This window comes from Scyliorhinus canicula, chromosome 18, assembly GCF_902713615.1.
Source record: "Scyliorhinus canicula chromosome 18, sScyCan1.1, whole genome shotgun sequence".
Taxonomy (NCBI): Eukaryota; Metazoa; Chordata; class Chondrichthyes; order Carcharhiniformes; family Scyliorhinidae; genus Scyliorhinus; species Scyliorhinus canicula.
The window spans coordinates 10,039,572-10,051,749 of record NC_052163.1 but is presented as its reverse complement, the minus strand read 5'-3'; the positions used below and the strand labels follow the sequence as shown (position 1 = coordinate 10,051,749).

Sequence of the window (12,178 nt, the reverse complement as noted above, 5' to 3'; positions counted from 1 at the left end):
GTCATCGCACGGACGAATAGGAGAACATCGGACTATTTTCGTCTGTATCGGGGGACAAGACAGGGATGCCCCCTCTCCCCACTGTTGTTCGCGTTAGCCATAGAGCCGTTGGCAATTGCACTGTGAGCTTCAAGGAGCTCAAAGCGGCTGGTCCGGGGGGGGGGGGGGGGCTGCTGCGCTCCCGTTGTCACTAGCTGGGAGGGTCCAGACGGTGAAGGCGCTTCCAAGATCCCGGTTTGTGTTTAGTGTCACCCCATCTTTATTCCACAGTCCTTTTTTTAAACAGGTTAACAAAGTGATCACTGGCTTTGTATGGGCGGGCAAGACCCCACGAGTAGAAAAGGGGATGCTTGAGCAGAGCCAGAGGGCGGGCGGGCTGGCAGCGAACCATGTCCACATGCTTTGGACATGCCCAAAGCTCACGGGATTCTGGCAGGGGTTTGCAGATGTCATGTCCACAGTGTTAAAAACAAGGGTGGCACCAAGTCCAGAAGTGGCAATATTTATCCCTCAACCAACATTACCATAATGACCTGCAGAAGAGCTGCATAAAGGCAATTTTCGTTATCCCATTGCTCATTGCTATTCGTGGAACCTTGCTACAGGTGTCCTAAGTTACACCAGTGACTGCACTAAAAAGCACTTCATTGGCTAAAATACCATAAGATGAACTGGGGCTGTGGAAAAGAGCTGCATCAATGCAATTTTCATGGCTTCGTTTTTCAGTATTAGTACTGGGACGAGAGCATCACTGGCCAGGCCAGCATGGTAGCAAAGTGGTTAGCACTGTGGCTTCACAGTGCCAGGGCCCCAGGTTCGATTCCCCTCTGTGTCACTGTCTGGACGGAGTCTGCATGTTCTCCCGTGTCTGCGTGGGTTTCCTCCGGGTGCTCCGGTTTCCTCTCGGTCCAAAGATGTGCAGGTTAGGTGGATTGGCCATTAAGTGTCAAAATAAAGGTTAGGAGGGGTTATTGGTTTATGGGGATATGGTGGAAGTGAGGGCTTAAGTGGGTCGGTGCAGACTCGATGGGCCGAATGGATTCCTTCCACACTATGTTCTATTTATCCCATCCCCAACTGCCTTCGAGAAGGTGGCGTTACCCCACCTTCTTGAACTATTGCAATCCATCTGGAGGAGGTACTTCCACAGTGCTGTGGTGAAGGGAGCTGAAGGATTTTAACCCAACAGTGAAGGAACTGAAAGACATTTTTCCAAGTCAAGTTGGTATGTGACTTGGAAGAAAACTTGCAGATTGTGATGTTCACATGTATCTGCTGTCCTTGTTCAGCCTGGGTGCTAGAGGTCACAGGTTTGGAATGCTATCAAAGGAGCTTTGGTGAGTTGTTGCAGTGCTTCTTGAAGATAGGACACACAGCTGCCAAAGTCTGGTGTTGCTGCATATGGGCAGAGTGCTTCAATACCAGAGTTGTAAACGGTACCTAACACATCAGCAAACAACCCAATTTCTGGCCTATTCTGGGGCAAACTCCATTAGCGATGACCTGGTGCTGAGATTGGCCTCCAACGTTCTTTGTGACATTCTTGGTCATTTTTATTTGTGCTTGGTATGACTTCAACATCTGATTTCAACTTTACTCTGTCTCCTTGGTTATCACGCTCAGTCAAATGCTGCCCGTCAAGTGCAGTCACTCACCTTTGGAATTCAGCTCTTTTGTTCAAGTTTGGACCAAAGCTGTAACGATGTCTGGAGCAGAGTGACACTGGTGGAACTCAACCTGAGCTGTTGACTAAGTGCTACTTGATAGCATCGTCAAGGACATCTTCCATCACTTTGCTGTTGATTGGGATGGGATGGTAATCTGCCAGATTCTATTTGTTAAGCTTTTCTTTGGACGGAACATACTTGGGCAACTTTCCACATTATTGGGTGGCCCAGTCAGGCCCATTGCCATGTGGTTTCCACTGCCGTTAGTCATATCTTGGTAGCACTGGGAGTTTATCTCTTATTGATTCTTTCAACACACATTGGCCTAGTCTGGCAGAAATGTCCTTCAGAACTCTGCCATCCTCTTAACGTGGTGCTACCAAGCCACTCTTGATGATATCCCTTGCAGGCCCCCTCCATGCAGGGTACATTCGATGGCCTTGCTGCACTCAGTACTTCTTCCAAGTGGTATTCAAAATGGAGAAGGACCGATTAATCAGATGAACTGTTGGTGATAATCAGCAATAGTTTTCCGTGTCCATGCTTGAAGATGCCATGAAACGTCATGGGGCTTGGAATCAATCTGAGGACCTCCAAGGCCCTGACTATATCCCACTGTGCTACCACTTTTGTGGGCCTGTCCTACCAGTAAGAGACAACATACCCAGGGATCATGATGAATTAGTCTGGGACATCGACTGCAAGATATGTTTTAATCAGTGGCTGTGGATCAGTCCATAGGCAGCTCTCTCAAATTTGGCACAAGTCTCCAGATGTTAGTCTAGCGGGATTGACTGGGCAGCGTGCGTCTTGGTCATTTTGTGTAGCTTTTCACTGACTTAGTTTGAACATAGCCCAGATTGGCATCAAGAATTTCCCAGTTTCTTGCAATTTAGAGCAGCTTAAAACAGTTGCGTTTGAACAAACTTTCTTAATCCTGGAATTGAGTGATGGCGGCTAATGAAACAACTACAAACATGGAGCAGCAGGGGGAGCTCCTGATACTGGCCTCAAAGCATTTCCTGCAGAGCCTGCCCAATTCTATGCTTAAACTGAGAGATTTTAAAAGTAATATATGCCAAAAGGGTGAAGCAATGACATTCATCTTAAATAATTTATTTTGTTCCATCACCCACCCCAAGTTAACGGAACCTATTTTTACACAAATCATTTTAGTGCATGTATCATCTTCTGAAGTTAATTATTTCTTGATAGCACAGGTACAAGATAAATGAAATGAAAAGAAATGAAAAATGAAATGAAACTAAATGAAATCGTTTATTGTCACGAGTAGGCTTCAAGTTACTGTGAAAAGCCCCTAGTCACCACATTCCGGCACCTGTTCAGGGAGGCTAGTCCGGGAATTAAACCGTGCTGCTGGCCTGCCTTGGTCGACTTTCACAGCCAGCGATTTAGCCCAGTGTGCTAAACCAACCCCTATATGAAGGGCAGAAACACGAACTTGGAGCAAGACAATGAATATTTTGGAAATTAAAAATACAAATTTAACCCAAGTTATGTAACAGCCTTTTAAAAAATAAATTTAGAATATCCAGCTTTTTTTTCCCAATTAAGGGGCATTTTAGAGTGGCAAATTCACCAACGCTGCACATCTTTGGGTTGTGGGGGTGAGACCCACACAGACACAGGGAGCACGCGCAAACCCCACACGGATGGTGACCCGAGGCCGGGATCGAACCCAGGTCCTCGGTGCCATGAGGTAACAGTGCTAACCACTGTGCCACTGTGCACCAGTTTTTAATGCTATTGTGCTCCGCTAAATTTGTGGAATTTTTCAAATGTCGCCTGAATCATCATTTGTTTATATCAATCTTAAGTTAGTAAAACTGACACTAGTAACTCGGTTGGAACCATGACATCTTCAAGTCAACATAATTTGGGTCCCTTTTTGGGGTTGGGGAAATGAATATTAAGACAACTGTTTAAAAGGTTGATCAGTTTGAGTGCTGTAACAACAAATATGGCTATTAAAATATGTATTTTGTAAATTTCCCAAACATTACTGTCCATCTATGCAATACATAACATACATGCCTTTACAATAACTGCAACAGAAGGATCAGCAGAATAGAAAAAGTTCCCAAATATTTACATTTCACTGTCTGCCTTCATTGATCCCATACTTGTGCAACCATTTCCTCCACCAATCACTCTTAGCTGCTGTTTCCACTTTACAATCCCTTTACCACACTAGATAGGCACGTCAAATGACTCCATACCTACTCATATCCCTGCATGTCCCAAGACATTTATTTCACCTGTGCCAAGACTAACCAGCATAGTGCTACAACAGGCAAAACAGGTTTTAAGAATGCAATTAAGAGGTTTTTGGGCCAAGCGACCAGGAATAAAACTGAGCTGGCAGCGCGGTTTGGTGTGCTAACAAGCTGTGCAGTGGAAAAGGAGGACATATATTTCCCCACAACCTCCCCCACAATGGCCCCCATGAGGGGAATCATAGCAGGATAGCATTATTTAAGGATAGGGAAAGGACAAGAGATGAATGGTGACTGATCAAGTGTTTGTGTGTGGAAGAAATAGAAAAGGAAAAGCATCTCAGGAAGGCTCAACACGCCAAGTCTTGTTACAATGGTCATTGGCGAAGGCCTGTAGAGATCTTTTGCTTGCTTTCTCAGTAAATAGAATGCTACTTGGAACAGGAGATGAAAAAAGCATCCAAACAGATTTAAATAAGGCCAACATAGTCATCCACTTCAAACTGCTGGACATTAATCATAAATGAGGCTATTTTGCACTAACTTGCATTGTTTTGTAGAATTGAAGAAAACAAAATAATTTTGTCACATAGTACAATGCTGAATCAAGCATTAGAATAGCCAAAAGAGGAAACCAATTTACGCATCGCAAACATCAATACTACACATTTTAAAAAATGTATTAATGTGTGTACAGGTCTACTAAACAGTGCTGACTAAAGCAAGAGCTGCAAAACAACAAGCATTAAAATGCTGAACCATAACAACTGCACAATTTGGAGCTGAAATCAAGTTCAGATACTGATTAAATAAGATTTTTTTAAAGATGCAACTGTCCGAAGAGCATCAATAGGCTGACTGCATAACAAGAAATATGTATCTGAAACAGGAGAAAATTCTAGCCATCTTGGAAGGGTTAACATCTGAGAAGGGGTAACAATTTGAGCCACTCTGAAGAAGCTGAAACATGGTTATTCAGCAACTCCTGCGGAGTCTGTGAATTTGTGGATACTGAGTCACTGAACAGCTTGATGGCACTCTGTGAATGGCCACGCTGGGCAGGGACAGAGAGCAATTCAACACCAATGAAGGTGCAGCCAAGAAATGTCTTAAGTTTTAAAAAATGCATGTTTTATGAAAATAGTCACTTGCACGCAGCAAAATTAATTTTGGAACTAGGCTATCGACCCTCAATTTATTTTCTTGAGTGCAGTTGCGATAAATGCACAACCTCTAAATATTTTTGCAGGGCTACACACGTCTGGTAAAAGGTATAAACTTGTGCCCATCAAGGACTTTAAGGCTTCTGCGCAGTTACGCAACTTACAGGGAAAACTGGATGAAAGGGTCTTACATTTGGTGATTGCCAAGATTGGCAGTGATTGCAACAGCTGAAAAATCAATGATCGGACTTCTGGAAATTGCGCACAAAATCAACTCAATATTTAAAAAAAAGAAGAAAATAAACTGCACAAACTCCAAGTGAAACAAAAACATCAAATGTTGGAAAAAGATCTGTCAGCACCTGCAAAGAGAAAAGGCATAATAAAGGCATATTAACTGAGGTTACACATGAAATGTTCACTTCTTTCTTCTTTTCACTGGTTGTGTATTTGCAGCATTTTCTGTTTCTGCTCAGTATCTTTGTCACTGCCTACAGAATTTATTACAGACAAGCTTTATCAGTAAACTATTTGGTTCTCCAACGTACAAAAAATATCTGCATTCAAAAGCTGAACCGATCATCCTCTAGCAGACATGACAGAAGAGTATCAAACTCCATTTTCAAATCTGGTTAAAAAGAGGCATAAGTCAACAACGTTCTTTAAGTCAACTTCACTTACCATTAGCTGCACTGAGACAAGATTTGTTATTGCCACGAACTTTATTGGTCAGGTCTTCTGTAATGTCCATATGTCGATGAATTTCATCACGCATTTCTTCCAGTATTCTGCAGAGGTCATATTCCCAGTATTCTTTGTCCAGAGATTCAATAAGTTCAGCTAGCTGCACCTTTGAGCTGTAATACCACACTCTCTTATCCTTTTCATCTTCTTTATCTTCCTCGCTGAAGGAAATACAAATCAATTTATATAAATAAGAGCACTATAGCATTCAGGCAAACACAGGGGGGAAAAAATGGGATGGTTATGTACATAAGATGAAGTAGCAGCCTCAAACTATACAATCCCATTCGCTTTGCTCCCACATATTGCACTACGGTGGACAAAATCAAGTGGCTTGTTAACTTATATTATGATGCCAGACCAGACCCCAACAGTGCCTAGGATACTGGACGTAACCCCAATATTTTAGTGTTTTTTTTTTAAATTTAAGAGTACCCAATTCATTTTCTCCAATTAAGAAAATAAATTGGGTACTGTTAAATTTAAAAACAAAACTAAAATATTGGGGTTACATGTTTGGGTTGTGGGGGTGAAACCCACGCAGACATGGGGAGATTGTGCAAACTCCACACGGACAGTGACCCTGTGCCAGGATCGAACCTGGGACCTCGGCGCCATGAGGCAGCAGTGCTAACCACTACGCCGCCATACTGCCCCATTTTCGTTTATTTTAAGATTGTGCAGAAAGAATGATTCACTCCAGAGGCGACTGCATGAAATAAAAATAGGGTTTTGGTATTTCTAAAATAAAATTTAATATGAATACAACATTAAACGTTTTAACTTCACACCCAAAAAGAACAGCTTACAATTACCCCTTAACACTACAATGCAATTTACCATGAAATGACAAAGAAATCTACAGCTCTCAATTGAGTTTAAAAATCAGCAGGGCAGAGTAATATTTGCTTTGCAGAACAGATTTGGGCTTCAGTTGGAACCCACACAGATTCTGCCTGAATATCTTCAAATAGCTGCTTCAAATAAATTGTTTCAGCTTTCTCGTCTTCAGACAAGACTGCTCGGCTTTAAAATATTACTTTTTTTTTTTAAAAAGGAAAGAGTTGTGGACTCTGGGTCTGACAGATCAGAATTCAGCTTCTCTCTCTTTCTCAAAGCTTCTTCAAATTCATTGCCTCTTTGCCTTTCCTGAGCCCCACCCAGCAATGAACTCATCTCCCCAAGCTGAAAAACAAATAATCTCTGCAGGGTACAAAAGCACATTAACTCCCCAGGGACTTCCCCAGGCAATCCACATTCTTCTGTTTTGCAAGCAAAACAAAATCATTTTTAAAACCATGACTCCTGCAGCCAAACAGACTTTAAACTCTTAACTTGTCCAAATATTCAGACGCCAATACTCCTCAAATCCTCTATTCTTCGCACTTGCATCAATGCAACTTGAATACTGTTGGAAAAAAATACCTTTGGTCAAAGCTTTCACCATGCACTTATCAGGACAATCACAAGAATGCCTATGTCAGAAACAACAACTTTATACAGTTTGAAAGGAGAGCACTGATTGGTTGGCCAGTGATTGACAGAGGTGTTGCCATGGAGAAAGAGCCAGTTAATGATGGCTGACAGTTGACCGCCAAGCATAGTTTGAAAATTTAAACCAAGCAGCTCGACTCTGGTCAAGACATCGCACTGAAGAATGAATCGGCGAATGGTTTTCACTTATTTTGTTTAGGTGAAACAAGCGCAAAGTGCGTAAATGTGGGTGGATTGGATATTCTGAATTCTCCCTCAGTGTACCCGAACAAGCGCCAGAGTGTGGCGACTAGGGGGTTTTCACAGTAACTTCATTGCAGTGTTAATGTAAGCAGACTTGTAATAAAGATCATTACTATTAAATGTTTTTTCTGTCTGCAAAGAACAGGGTCCTGTGTATTAGTATCTGCAGGTTCCGGTACTTGCAAATACACCACACTGCGAGCCCAAATGACAATTGGTTGACCACACCGACGATTACTTAGCAAATGTTGTCCAATGTGTTTTGCAAGCACATGTCTGTAAGTTGCATGTCTGTACCTTGCTCTTGCGAACAGCAGAAGGAATGAGCTTTTTGACTCAATCTGCCAGTCTTTGGGACAGACAATCTACAATCCTAGAATGTGCAGGATAGGCGAATTGGCCACGCTAATTTGACCTTTAATTGGCAAAAAAGAATTGGGTACTCGAAACTTATTTTTTAAAACCTACACACCTAGCATCGCAATGTCACCAAAACATTCTGGATAACATTTACTAAATTGTCAGTGGGTTAAAAATGATGCTGACGGGCAGCATGGTGGCGTAGTTGGTTAGCCATGCTGCCTCACGGCACCGAGGTCCCAGGTTCGATCCCGGCTCTGGGTCACTGTCCGTGTGGAGTATGCGCATTCTCCCCGTGTTTGTGTGGGTTTCGCTCCCACAACCCAAGAGATGTGCAGGCTAGGTGGATTGGCCACGCTAAATTGCCCCTTAATTGGAAAAAAATTAACTAGGTACACTAAATTTGGTTTTTTTCTTTTTTAATTATGCTGACAACCAATTTTCCATTTCCAGTCAGGCTCTCAGTGTGGCACATTTGCATTTTGTGGAAGCGACTTATAATAATAATCTTTATTGTCACAAGTAGACATACATTAACATTGCAATGAAGTTACTTTGAAACGCCCCTAGTCGCCACATTCTAGTGCATGTTCAGGTACACGGAGGGAGAATTCAGAATGTCCAAATTACCCAACAGTACATCTTTCAGGATATAGAACATAGAACATAGAACGATACAGCGCAGTACAGGCCCTTCGGCCCTCGATGTTGCACCGACATGGAAAAAAAAACTAAAGGCCATCTAACCTACACTATGCCCTTATCATCCATATGCTTATCCAATAAATTTTTAAATGCCCTCAATGTTGGCGAGTTCACTACTGTTGCAGGTAGGGCATTCCACGGCCTCACCACTCTTTGCGTAAAAAGCCCACCTCTGACCTCTGTCCTATATCTATTACCCCTCAATTTAAGGCTATGTCCCCTCGTGCTAGCCACCTCCATCCGCGGGAGAAGGCTCTCGCTGTCCACCCTATCTAACCCTCTGATCATTTTGTATGCCTCTATTAAGTCACCTCTTAACCTTCTTCTCTCTAACGAAAACAACCTCAAGTCCATCAGCCTTTCCTCATAAGATTTTCCCTCCATACCAGGCAACATCCTGGTAAATCTCCTCTGCACCCGTTCCAAAGCTTCCACGTCCTTCCTATAATGAGGCGACCAGAACTGTACGCAATACTCCAAATGCGGCCGTACCAGAGTTTGGTACAGCTGCATCATGACCTCATGGCTCCGGAACTCAATCCCTCTACCAATAAAGGCCAACACACCATAGGCCTTCTTCACAACCCTATCAACCTGGGTGGCAACTTTCAGGGATCTATGTACATGGACACCGAGATCCCTCTGCTCATCCACACTACCAAGAATTTTACCATTAGCCAAATATTCCGCATTCCTGTTATTCTTTCCAAAGTGAATCACCTCACACTTCTCCACATTAAACTCCATTTGCCACCTCTCAGCCCAGCTCTGCAGCTTATCTATGTCCCTCTGTAACCTGCAACATCCTTCCGCACTGTCTACAACTCCACCGACTTTAGTGTCGTCTGCAAATTTACTCACCCATCCTTCTGCGCCCTCCTCTAGGTCATTTATAAAAATGACAAACAGCAACGGCCCCAGAACAGATCCTTGTGGTACGCCACTCGTAACTGAACTCCATTCTGAACATTTCCCATCAACTACCACTCTCTGTCTTCTTTCAACTAGCCAATTTCTGATCCACATCTCTAAATCACCCTCAATCCCCAGCCTCCGTATTTTCTGCAATATCCGACCGTGGGGAACCTTATCAAACGCTTTACTGAAATCCATATACACCACATCAACTGCTCTACCCTCGTCTACCTGTTCAGTCACCTTCTCAAAGAACTCGATAAGGTTTGTGAGGCATGACCTACCCTTCACAAAACCATGCTGACTATCCCTAATCATATTATTCCTATCTAGATGATTATAAATCGTATCTTTTATAATCCTCTCCAAGACTTTACCCACCACAGACGTTAGGCTCACCGGCCTATAGTTACCGGGGTTATCTCTACTCCCCTTCTTGAACAAAGGGACCACATTTGCTATCCTCCAGTCCTCTGGCACTATTCCTGTAGCCAATGATGACCTAAAAATCAAAGCCAAAGGCTCAGCAATCTCTTCCCTGGCTTCCCAGAGAATCCTAGGATAAATCCCATCCGGCCCCGGGGACTTATCTATTTTCACCTTGTCCAGAATTGCCAACACTTCTTCCCTACGCACCTCAATGCCATCTATTCTAATAGCCTGGGTCTCAGCATTCTCCTCCTCAATATTATCTTTTTCTTGAGTGAATACTGACGAAAAGTATTCATTTAGTATCTCGCTTATCTCCTCAGCCTCCACACACAACTTCCCACCACTGTCCTTGACTGGCCCTACTCTTACCCTAGTCATTCTTTTATTCCTGACATACCTATAGAAAGCTTTTGTGGATATGTGGGAGGAAACCAGAGCACTCGGAGGAAACCCACGCAGACACAGGGAGAACGTGCAGACTCTGCACAGTCAGTGACCCAAGCCGGAATCAAACATGGGACCCTGGTACCGTGAAGCAATTGTGCTACCGTGCCGTCTGTAATACACAGAGCCCTGTTCTTTGCAAACAGAACAAACATATAAACACTACACCTGTGTCAACTAAATAAAATAGCCATTCACTGGTTCATTTCTCAGGGAAATACCTTGAGCAGGGTCAACTGCCTGGTTTAAATTTACAAACAATGTTGGGCTATTAAATGTCAGCCACCAATAATTGGTGCATTCCCCATGGCAACATCTCTACCAGAGTCCACTTGCCAACCAATTAGCACACTCTTCTCACAAAATGTTATCAAATGAACACAGACAACACTGGAAATACTCACCAGCATCTAGGGAGGGAATCAGAGCTAATGTTTCAAGTCGATGACCTTTTGTCCGAAGTGCTCAGAGTAGATCTGACACGAGACCACCTACCCAAAACATTAATATTCCCTCCCCAGGGATGCTAACAAACCTGACTATTTCCAGCATTTAGTTTTTATTTCAGATTTCCAGCAATATTACATTTTGCTTTTGTACGGTTAATATTTCATAACCATACTCTTGCTCTAGTAATTCCTCATCACACCTTCCTATACGACTTAAAATTAGACTGGAGAAAAGGTTTAGTTTCCAAAACCCAATCAACTGATTTAGTATGTGTTGTAATCCAGGATGCCAGATGAATGAAGAATAGAACTGAGACCCAATCTTTACACACTTACAAAACTTTCATATTACAAACATGTACCGCCTACTGCAGCAAACGATTTCAGTCTATTCCTATGTATTGAAGCACAAGTGAATCCCCAGTTAATGCCCATCACTGGAATAAACTTAAATGCAATAAAACAGAATTAAGAAATAAATTTACCAATATTATAGATATGATGCCACAGCATGATAAACAAAAATCACATCAATCACTCATTTATTAAACTTCCCAGGGAAATGAACATAACAAAATTGATACTAGAAAGCAGCTAGTACAAAGTATTTATTGCATTTCTTGCATCTCACATAACCCTATTTTGTCCTAAGAACTCCTGTTTCAAACTGCAGCCATAGGCAGACCATCAGCTAACGTCCAACATTAAGCCAGCAGACAGCCCTGGCCACTCAAACAATTAAGTTATCCACTTTTCATTTGGGAGCAACACAGGCTGTCAATAAATAACTGAGCTTTCCTGCACTTTACAGTGCTAACTTACATTGCAGACTGTAACTTTGAAATAATACATGTGAATTGACAAGTATGTCCAAGTCCATAGTTGCCTAATAAAACATTCTCTGATGAGACCCAAAAGTATGCATCCAAGTAAAGCTCTGTTTCATTCAATGCAACATTTTTCAAAGTCAGACAAGCATATTTTTCAAGTTATGGACATGGTAGGTATGGTCATGGGCCAGGGTTTAGAGAACCCCAAAGTGTATCATGGAGTTCACCTGACCCACAACTTTTACTAGATTGTGGTATGGGGAGCACACGGCCCACTCTACAGGTGTGGAACAGCAGAAATGGAAAAGTATTTTTCAAAGCAAAACAATGTTTATTCTATGAACTCAAGTTAACCTTTTTAAAAACATACAGCGAACATCTTAGCAACCATTAATTAAAAACAACCCCCAAAGACCACAACACTAAGTAGCCCTTTAAGCTTTTCTTTTAACATCCATACAACTTAAAACACCTTTTACCAGAAGCACATCAGGT

The 12,178-nt window shown here is 42.4% G+C and overlaps 1 protein-coding gene across 16 annotated transcripts in view; it reads right to left on the bottom strand.

The window, feature by feature from the left end:
* Positions 1-12,178, bottom strand: part of bptf (bromodomain PHD finger transcription factor) — a 198,865-nt gene that overhangs the window by 135,936 nt on the left and 50,751 nt on the right. For all 16 annotated transcript variants that reach the window (XM_038777441.1, XM_038777450.1, XM_038777443.1 and 13 more), the window contains exon 3: positions 5,749-5,972. In XM_038777441.1, the coding sequence (XP_038633369.1) occupies positions 5,749-5,972 (224 nt within the window). The remainder of the gene's footprint in view (positions 1-5,748; positions 5,973-12,178) is intronic.